Source organism: Galleria mellonella, unplaced genomic scaffold (assembly GCF_026898425.1).
Source record: "Galleria mellonella isolate WM207_F2 unplaced genomic scaffold, CSIRO_AGI_GalMel_v1 utg310, whole genome shotgun sequence".
NCBI lineage: Eukaryota > Metazoa > Arthropoda > Insecta > Lepidoptera > Pyralidae > Galleria > Galleria mellonella.
In genome coordinates, this window is record NW_026442071.1 from 74,128 (window position 1) to 85,645 (window position 11,518).

Sequence of the window (11,518 nt, forward strand, 5' to 3'; positions counted from 1 at the left end):
ATATTTATGAGTATGTTATCATTATGGGATACTCAAAAAGCATAGCAAACTCAATGAATCTACGTTACATATTTTTGGAAGGAAATTGTCAATAATGACAACTGGTGCTCTTATTGCTGGCAATGTATTAGGTCGATTTCCACTTGGTCCGCATGTAACGGTGAATTTGCTACAATTGAACCAATTGAGTTGGAATAGAATTCGCAATAATAGCAAACAGTTGCGATAGTAAAAGATTGTACAATATTTGTTGTCAATTTTAATTTTTGTATTACTCAAAGATTTCGGAATTCCTTGTTCTTAGATTTATAGCAAAGTTATTACTTAGAAGTATTAGTGAGCGATCGTAGATGTTGCCTCTCTAATGCGATTGCACTTTAAATTGCTTTAAATATCATGCCGTGAATACTTGCTAATGTTCTTAGATACTTACTCTGTGATTTTATATTAAAAATATTTAAAGACATTCGTCTGCATTTTGGTATCATAAATCTAAATAATAAAAATTGCGATATCTGTGATTTAACCATACGTAAAAGAATATAGTAGTGTAGTACGAATTTGTAATAATGATTTTTAGTTCTTAAATTTCTGAACAGAGGTAGTACTGATGAAAAATATCAAAAACATAGATAAGGGATAGTATCTATATTCTCTTTCTATGGAATAGTCTCTAATTTTCAGTGACAGTGCTACTGAAACTAAAAGTTCTTTCCTAATTGATTTTGCTATTTATTTATATTTTAATAAGTAACTTTTTACATTTATGCATTATTTTTAGTTTCTAGTGTACATGTAAACGACAGAGAACTTTTTTTATGTACGTGTAAACTTTGTCATACATGTTTATTTACATGTTAAATTAATAACCTATAATCATTTCATTTAAAGATATTTATTGTTAAACATGGAAATTAATAATGAAAATATTGTACAAGCTGTGGTGATAATGGACATTTTCAATAACAACTTTGATCCAATATGCAACAATAAACCAATGGTAAGAATACCACTTAAATAAATATGTTACAACTTCTGCTCCTTATATTCTCTCCTCTTATATTTTCCATATAGCATCCATCATTCCATGCTTTACGACTTTAACAAAACGTAAACAAAAGCTTATGAAATAAGTGTGACATAGTCAAATATATGCATAGAATATTAGATAGATTTTAGATGACTAGATAAAGTTCTGTTTAGTTGCTTTTGTTGTATCAAAATAACTGATAATGTATGCTGTGGACATACAACTTTCTTGTTTATAACAAATATTTTTTACCATATAATCAATTATTGTTTTTCAGGCTTTTTTGTCAGTTGCGGGTGTTGCATTAATTGATAATGTACTCGAGTCTTTGGCTTTGGGAGGAGTGGGTGAAACAATTCTGTTTTGTTGTCAAGATGGATCAAAAGTGAAGGAACACCTTAGGTGATAATAAATTCTTATTCACATATTATAGAACTAACAATGTTATTATTCTTTTAAAACAGAAATTTCTAATGCAGGAAATGTAGTCAAATGAAAGCAACATGGAGTCTAACTATGGAGGTCAATGTTTTAACATCAGAGACTTGTCAAACTATGGGTGATGTAATGCGAGAGATATATGAAACTGGTCTTATCAGAGGATACTTTGTCTTAATGAATGTGAACAGTATTACCAACATTAATTTTGCATTCTTATTGGAAGAACACAAGTAAGACTATAATATAATTACTATTATAAATACATGTAGTATTGTATGTAGTATATTTAGTAGTCTGGAATAAAGTCTAAATTATATCTTTATATTAAAGATTAGTGAGTCTAATCTTGTTATAGTCCAAATGTTAGTCTGTAGAACATTATTTTTATAAGTAAATTAATACTTTAATTATAGTCAAATAATTATATTGAATTTTGAGAATAGAATTTAGAGCACTCAAAATTACAGGATTTCTAAAATATAGTGTGGTGATCCTTTATATTATAAAGGCATTTGCTGAGCATTTTAGAAATTCTTGCAGGAATAAATAATTGTTTCCACAGGTAAAAAATGTAACTAGTACCTATTAAAATAATTCATCAATAAATAATTACAATGTTATTTTTCTTTTTGTTATAGACAGATTTCTAAAAAGGATAAAGGTGCTGCAATGACTTTGGTATATAAGAAAGTGTCATGGGAACATCCTCTAATAAGTTGGGATAAGCCTATTTTTCTAGCTGCTGATGGAAATACTAAAAAAATACTAATTCATGAAAAATATAGACCTAAGTCAAAGGATAAGACAATTAATTTACCTTTGGTTTGTATGTTCATTATTAGCATAATTTATATGGTCAAGCCATGTAATGGTCTGCGGAGAAGGCCGCGACGCGGGACGCGGAGCAGCGGCGAGAGGACTCGCGGCTCGCGGACGGCAGGCAGACACAGCATAGTGGCAAACGCACACGCATATATTCGCACAATAAATTGTCGGCCTAAACTTGTATTTTACAACAACATTCTGCTCTTATTCTCCCTGAACACATATGTATTCATATTATTTATTAACTAAGTAAAATTGATATTTCAGGAGGTCATACTAAGCCATTCAGAAGTTAAGTTACACCACAATCTCGCTGATGCCAATATTGCCCTTTGCTCACCCTCAGTGCTTTCACTTTTTTGTGATAATTTTGATTTTCAAACTCGTGATGATTTTATTCATGGTATCCTAATAAATGAAGAAATTCTAGCTAGTTCATTATACTACGTTTTATTAAAAGATCATCAGTATGCTGCAACTGTCTCGAATTGGAAAACTTATCAAGTTATTTGGTGGGTTTGTATTTATTATTCTTTATTCTACATAGAGATTCTCATTAGTTTTTAAGGTGTAGTTGGTGTTGTTTGTTATGACTGAAGTTGTTGAGGGAAAATTCTACTATTGTCTATCTCTAAAACTAAAATTTTATTTTGATATTACAGTAAAATTGATAGTGATTCTAAGGACAAGCATAAAATTGAATTAAAACTCATAATAAAAATATTGAAGATGATAAATTTAAGGAGTGCTTTAAAATTAACCACTTAATGCAAAACACAATATTAATTTTTTCTTTTATATTTTAGCCGAGACATTTTGCATAATTGGGTTTATCCATTGTCTATAGAATCTGGATCGTTTTATCAAAATAATTATGTCAGCACAGGAAATCATATTTTTCGTGATACAAGTTCTATATTGAGCAGGTCAGTGTGAATTATAATATTCATTTATATAATAAAATTATATCTCCTTTTATTATTATATTAATTAATATTTTAACCAATTTCAAATTGACAGATCTTGTACATTGTTTGAAGATGTTCTAATTGGATCAGATACACATATTGGTGATAATACTGAAGTGACGAAATCTATGATAGGGAAGAGATGTAAGATTGGAAAGAATGTAAAAATTTGTGGTAGTCATATTATGGACAATGTTGTTATCAATGATAATTGTAATATATCTAATAGTTTCATTGATGAAAACTGCATCATTGAGGGAAATTCAAAAGTGGAAAATGGTACAATTATAGCATCTGAGGTCACTATAAAAACCGGTACTCAATTAAATGGAAATATTATAAATTCTGAAACTGACAAAGAAAATGGTAAGTAATAATAAAAATTAATATAGAATATAAAGCAGTATTTAACAGTTGGAACATATCTATCTGAAAATTTGCTACATTAAGCTTAAGTTCAAATGTATAAACTATGCCCTATTATGGTTATACATAATAATATACATTTTTCAAATCTATTTTATATGCTTTTTGCAATGTTTTATTTTTAGAAAAAACCTTACATAAATCTACATCTGAAGGTGAATGGGAGAATGATTCCTCGGGTGCTGGAGTTGATGAATTTATTGGATTTGAGAAATCTTGGAGTGACAGTGAATCTTGTTATTCATCCGATAGTAGTGCAGAATCTTCTCTGCCTGATTCACCTGTACCGGAAGATACTAATAGTAAGAATATTATTTTTTAATATATTTGTTTCTAAATAAATAACCTCAGAATAATAATAATAATAATAAAAACTTATACTAATATCATATTTTCAGTATTCCTTCAAGAGGTAATCGATAGTTTGGCCAGAGGATATGATGAAAAGTTGAAGTGTGATTTTCTTATATTAGAAATCAATTCATCAAGATATGCATACAACATCCAGCTTCATGAGGTCAACTTCTTTGTAGTGAGAGCATTGCTTAGTTTGCCAGTTCTTACTGAAAGTAAAAATGTACTAAGTACTGTAAAAAATATATTAAAGTTCTTCCGTCCAGTCTTATCTAATTACATAAAGACTAAATCTTCTATAATGGATTGCTTGAAGGCTATTGAAGTAAGTTTTATTTCCATATTATATAAACACTAACAATGTATCAATGAAAGAAAAAACTTAATACTGTCTTTAATATTTCAGGATAGTTGTATTAAATGTGAATGGCTTGATGGCAAAGCTGGCCAGATACTACATTTATTTTATGAAGATGATGTTGTAGATGAAGACTCATTACTAGAGTGGCGTGAAGATTTGAAAGAGAATGAAAGTCCCATTTTCAATCAAACTTCAATTTTGAAGTTCTTTGAATGGCTTCAAGAAGCAAGTGAAGAAAGTGATTCAGATTGAACTGTATTATTAATATTGTAATATAATAAATAAAAGTTTTTAATTAAGAGTAATTTATTAAGTATATCATTAATTTTTAATTTATATTAATATGATGAATTTTGTCTTGCAAAATATTTATCGAATTGTGGCATATTGTTGAAATTGGACTGTAGAGAAATTTCTGAACTTGTTGATGTCAAATGATGTAGGTTCACATGGTGAGTGAACTTTAATCTGCCTCATGTGTGTGTCCCGTCCATTTTGATGATTGCTTAGCACTGCAATTTGGATCATGTAAGTTCTGATAGGCCTGTCATGCATATCCTTGATTGGTATCATTTCCCACCCTAAAATGTATAAAAAAAAATTAAGAATTATCTTAATTATTATAAGCATATGTTCATGGTAATAATAAACTACATTATTAAGAATATAAAAGTCTTAACCAAAAAATTCAATAGAAATATAAAAAAATATATTCTATATAATATTATTTTTATATAACAAATATTTACAATTATTAATTGTCAAGAATCTAATCTTAAATGATTTATCATCAAATCTACTTATTACAGAAGTGCATTTTTTGGATGTGACTTCTACACAACAACAACTACAAGGGTAGATTGATAACTCAGGTAAAATAAAGTAGTAATACTAGTATATGTTATAGTATGTTTGGACAGGTCATTATTCTGAGAATACATCATGAAATCATACTGATATTTGAATTAGTATAGCTCTCAGTTGTTTAGATCAACAAGTTGTTTTTTTTTTCACTGTTAAAATGGAAAGAAGTGGATTTTGAATGTTAATAAAACTTCTTTAATGCAAAAACCATCATGGAAAAGAAAAATCTCTTAATAAATATTATGGTGAATCTTCTCTATTGAATTTAGTTGTGGTAGAACAAGCATAGAAGACACTTTTTGCTCAGGACATACAATTGAGGTAACCACTCCAGAAATGATTAAAATGTTGTATTGGGAGATCAATGAGTAAAGTTGAGAGAGACAGTCAACATTGTAAACATTTCATATGAATAAGTTTTTTTTTTATTTCCTCCAAAAAGAGAAGAAGACAAATGGAGAATATTAAGCTACACACAGACTAGTTAAATCAAGAAATTAAAATGGCCTTATGAAACAAGGCCTGTTTCATTATGATAATGCTTCTGCCCATTCTTCCACCATTGCAATGGTCAAGCTGATAGAGTTATGCTACGAATTCCCATTCACCATATTCTATTAACTAAATCCAAGTAATTTCTTCTTTTTGTCAAATTTTAAAAAAAGGCTTGGAGGATTTGGAACTGATTTAGAAGTTATCTACAAAACTAAGCCATATTTTGATGGCCTTGGAAAAGTTTAAAGAGGGAATCTAAAAACTCCAACATTGTCTAACTAAATATATAGCTCTAACAGGAGATTACATTGAATAAATAACACAAATTTAGAAAAAATATGTTTTCCTTTCCTTTTTACTAGATTTATCACTCCATTTTCATACAGGTTAACAAGTGCTTTATTATATTAGCCTTTAACTGTCTATTGCAGAATGCAGCCTTCCCCTTGGGGAGTTTTGCCACTAGTTGCCAGCTTGGCAGGCAGATTCGTAACCACAGTTAGGCTTTGTAGATGTTTTAAGAGGAAGGTTGCTGCCCATCCCTCGACTTTCCTTAGTTGCCTTTTATGACATCCACAGAAAAAGAAGGGACAGCCTATTATATCCCAGGACCACACAGCATTGTTTTTGTAAATTCTTCTAATTAGTTCATGAAAATTATTCTTCAATAAACTGTTGTTTTACAAATAATTTCTCACCACTTGGTTCTATAAGCTCAATAACCTCAATCTCCTGCAAATCATTAAAATGTGTTCCAGCTCGGATTGATATTCTACTTGGTGTATAGCTTTCATCGAGTTTGTAATCTGTGTAAATATAAATATGTGAGACCATTGTTTTTCTTTGGAATTGGATGTTGACTAGATGAGGTAGTTGGCCATCAGACTGCCAATATGTATCCATACAATCATCTCGTAATTGGTCAATACCAAAGCCTAAAAAATAAAGAAAGTAAAATGAATGATCATAGGGTTCACATCCATGACGACAACAATGTTATTGAAATTGCATTTTTAGTTATATTGTAAATGAAAATATTATGACCTGGTTTACAAGAAGACAAACTCCATATTGCATGATTTCCTACTTCTCGAACCGTTCCTGACCTCTCGCTAACAAGTGGATCCTTTTCTGATCCCATTTGTTTTCAATGTTGTAATAAAATCAGAGTTCACTATTATTGCTGTAGTGTTCTTTACTAAATATTTTAAATTGAATTAAAACTGAAATTTGTATTATCCTGTAATTATTAAAGGGAACAAATACAAAATCACAAACTATATAGAGATACTAAGAATAATATACAATTAACATTTGTTAATTATATATTATTATCATTGCAAAAATATAAGTTTTTTTTCTAGTACGTTTGTTGTGGAAGAGGCTAAGGTCGGAGACCATGCTGCCTAGTTTTCAATATGATAATTTGTCTGGAATTTCCTAATCTATGATTTTTTTTAGTACGTTTGTTCCGTTGTGGAACAGGCTAAGGTCGGGGACCATTTTGCCTAGTCTTCAATATGATAAATTGTCTGGAATAGCCTAATCTGTGATTGTTGATCTATCAGTGTCAATGAAAATAGATTAAAAATATATGCCGTAAAACATTGCTTAAAATGGGGTGAAGACTATACATTTCTGATCTTTAACATCAGACTGTGTTTGACGTAGATTTTCAAATTATTTCTAAATTAACATGAGACATTAAATATATTTATTGCACTATATAAAATAAAATATTAGGGGTTTATTTAGGGGTGAATAGAAAAATTTGCCAAGGCTGTTAAAATGTTTCAAATGGCAGAATTAGATTTTACGTATCTTACAATTAAAATGTATCTAATTAAATCACTTAAAGATGTTCGTACCTTGAACCTTGTACCTTGAACAGTAAGGGAACTCTTAAAGGGTTGGTAGTATGAATTAACAAAATTGTCAGTAGATTTCACTTATACAGTTTATAAAGTCCAAACAAATTATATATATATATATATATATATATATATATATATATATATATATATATATATATATATATATATATATATATATATATATATATATATATATATATATATATATATATATATATATATATATAATAATTAAAACTTTCCTGAAATCGTTTCTGTTCACCCAATGAATTCTATACACCCCTTAGATAAAGTAAAAGAGAAAAAAACAAAAATAAAAAAAATACATGTATGTTAGAGCAAAATAGAGGTTTATAATATGTGAACCTTACTAAAGTTCGTGTATTATAAGCTCGTAAAAGATTTGGCGGGAGTGTGAACAAATAAATTCTTATTATTTTCACATTTTGAACTATAATAAAAGAAATAACTCAAACTTTTACATTTTTTACGTAAGTAGGTACACTTTATACATTTAGCTCTTTAAATGCAATATTTAAAAAAACAGTATAAGTTATAGGTAGTCTCTTTAATTTGTTGTTATAGGTTCTAGTCTATATTTCTAATTTTAGTATAAGTGGAATTTTATTATTTTAAAATATCGGTTAAGAAGACAAATACATTAAAAATGTTTAATAGAGATAGGTTGCATAAATGAGTACGGAGGTACAATCAATTATAGTTTACGGTCAGTAGATATTAATAATTAACTATTATAAAATATAATTATTTAATTATATAAAGTAAATCAATATTAATTGATTGACTTTTTTAGGATAACGGAACACTTGATGTGTTCCGTTATCCTAAAATGTCGTTGTTGTTTAATATTATTAATTTTTGGGTTTTATTTATATATCTATAAAACAAAATTTAATTTACTATTATTTCGTTTAGTACACATATTCTGGTCACGCGGACAAAATATAATATTATATAACCTACTGTTGTGATAGCAGAAATTTGCACGGCGTTTAACGTTTACTGCCTCAGCAGATTAATTTAGGCGAGACATAAATGACGTAACTTTGGAAATTGTTCGCCCAAGTAATAAGGAGGGAATCGTTGCGAGCTTTTAAACAAGCTTATGTTTCTGATTCTAGCTAGTAATTTTATACAAAAATGCATTAAATTGTCTCAAGTATAGATAGGTATACAGTACGTACCGCCCATAGTAATATAACAATATAGATATTTGTGGTGCCTCCACTGTGGGTAGGTGTAATTTCTGCGATTTGTTAAGATGAGACTGGTTTACAAATTGATAACTAAATAATTAGTGGTTATATTGTGGGCATGCAATTTCACCATAGCATGTGGGTGGCTGGTTGGGCGAAGCGCGGGAACTGCCCTCACAGGGAATCCCAAACGAATACCAAATGTTGTATAAATTTAGTTCCGCTTATGCACATGGACATTATCATTTCTGTAAGTGAAGAAAAAAATAGCATCAGAACTAAATAATTGATAAAAACTTATATATATATATATATATATAGATTTGTAAAAGAATTTACTTATAATAATAAAAATTTTTTTGGTATTACTTATTATTGGGCCGTTATGAAGCACATCAACTTACAACTAATGCGGTTGATGCAGATAAAAGAAATCAATTTCAAATTCTTAGATTATAGAGTGTCTCCGTAAAAATTATTCAAGAAAAACGGCCCAACTTTTTCATACAATTTTGCGTGATAAATAGATACGAGTGATTCCTTTATAACTTCTATATTTATTTTGTCTTATAAATGTCTGTATCTTTTTAATGCGTAAACACTCATTTGTTAAATAATACGTCAAGATACATTTTATGCGTAAATATGTAGAATAATAATAAAAATTATAATATTTCATAATTTGACAGTTAGCTGACAAAAAGTTGACCCATTTTTGAGTCTTGATGCCATAATTATATGATCAAGTTCAAATTATATACCATGTTATTATATTTATTCATACATCTAAATCTTGTCTAAAAAGGACAGTTGATCCTACATCTAGCTTATCTCTATAATTTTGTAACCTTATCCTTTTTAACAAATCCTTATCTTTATTAATATCATAAATGTGAAGATGAGTTTTTTTTTATTTCAACGAATATTATACAGACTTATGTCGAACACCTACTTTTAAATTTTGATTCGATAATGCAAGTATAGCAATCATTACGTCATAGTTTATTCGTTAATTTTTGAAATACAGTATATTCAATATTCGAATATTAATAATCTACATATTATGTAGCTTTTTTCGTATTTAGCCGAATGAAAAAAAAAATGAAAGAAGCCGAACAGAATGAATATCGAATAATAATCGAATATTCATTACAAATGTAGTTTTTTTTTGTTTCTTTATTTGTTACTAAAAAGGTTTTTATAATATTATTCTATATATAATTTTCTTTTTGTTATTTTAAACCCTATGTCAAACTTTGGTTTATGGTTTACAATTATTAGGTTACAGTAACTTATTAGTTTTCTCAGGAATTGTCAGGATTTTAAAATCACACAGTCTTTATTTTACATAAAAAACAGTAAATAATTCTCAGTATGCTGTTCGGTAGAAAGCAAATTGAACAATTGAGTGGATTTACTGGGAGTTTCGTATGTTTCGGTTTGGCGGCTTTCATAGGTATGGTTTACATTACCGACTGAAAACCAATAGTCGCTTATCTTCCATTTTATAATAACAAATTAGATTTTTCAAAAATAACAAAATCTGGTTGTGAATAAGTAAATATTGTATTAATGAACATAATAGAATAGAGAACAATGGATGGGTAATGACAGGTGGTCATGACTATACAGAAGCTAGTTATTTTAATATAATAGAAAGGGCATACGCAGCGCACGCGTTCATAATAATACAACTGGAGTCTGGAAAGAGAAAGGAATTATAATAATGACTGGTCTTCAAGATCAGGTGTGCTCAGATTTGTAATAAATTGTCAACCGGCTTTGGCGCAGCCGGCGCACGCGCAGCTGCCCTCAGCCCTCCTCCGTGCCTCCATAGTCACGCGCCCTCCGAATAAACAGGGTCTCATTGTATTGAATTGTATTATTTTTCTTTATATATTTTATTAATAATTGTTCTGTAATAAATTGTAGAATTATTATCAGCATTATATTTCTTTAAAAATGGATTAAATTATTACGAGTACCGATGTTTGTTTTAATTTGAAATGATTATTTTAATAATAATATTTTTCTATTGACACTAAACTTCCATAACTATATCTTATTAGGTAGGTAGATATATGTTAAACTATTTAGGTGTAATCCTTATTCTGTTATTAATATTAGTGAGTTTGTTTGATACCATATAGAGCCTTAATGGCTCAACCAATCATTATGAAATTTGGTATATATGTACATACTGTATGGTCAGCAGCTTCCCATAGGATGGAGATATAAACTGCTGATTATTTCTAATGGCTTAGGAAAGCATTATTAATTAAGAGTATTAATTTATTACTCGAGGAAGACATTAGTGACTTTTATATATATTGTATACTAAATATTACCACATTACTATTACTCTTTGAAAATTTTTATATATTTTATTTTATTAAAGTATCATTGTAATATATAATGATATCCAATCTATCTGTGCTGTTAGTTTTTTACACATAGTGTAAACTTATAACAAAGGCAAGGTTATTATTTTATTGCGAGGTTTGAGTTCGATTCCTGGTTGGACCAATATAGGAGACAAATATTTATGATTTGACTTGGGTCTGGGTGTTCAGTACTTACACTTAAATGTTCGTACCCTGGTTCCATATAAGACAGGAACATCTTAGCTTGACGATCAAGTGATTGGTGTGATTATGTGATAC

General features: G+C 28.9%; 2 protein-coding genes across 2 annotated transcripts; one reads left to right on the forward strand and one right to left on the reverse strand.

Moving 5' to 3' along the window:
- Positions 1-655: 655 nt before the first annotated feature.
- LOC113523558 (translation initiation factor eIF-2B subunit epsilon) lies at positions 656-4,710 on the forward strand. The gene is made up of 10 exons (XM_026909549.3): positions 656-1,000; positions 1,308-1,432; positions 1,510-1,701; positions 2,110-2,293; positions 2,564-2,808; positions 3,103-3,222; positions 3,317-3,630; positions 3,816-3,992; positions 4,089-4,369; positions 4,451-4,710. Exons 1-10 carry the CDS (start codon positions 908-910, stop codon positions 4,655-4,657), a joined length of 1,938 nt encoding a protein of 645 aa, XP_026765350.2. The 5' UTR covers positions 656-907; the 3' UTR covers positions 4,658-4,710.
- On the reverse strand, positions 4,694-7,182 carry LOC113523559 (anaphase-promoting complex subunit 10). The gene is made up of 3 exons (XM_026909550.3): positions 6,809-7,182; positions 6,463-6,699; positions 4,694-4,986 (listed from the first exon to the last, which is right to left on the reverse strand). Exons 1-3 carry the CDS (start codon positions 6,903-6,905, stop codon positions 4,775-4,777), a joined length of 546 nt encoding a protein of 181 aa, XP_026765351.1. The 5' UTR covers positions 6,906-7,182; the 3' UTR covers positions 4,694-4,774.
- Positions 7,183-11,518: the final 4,336 nt, after the last annotated feature.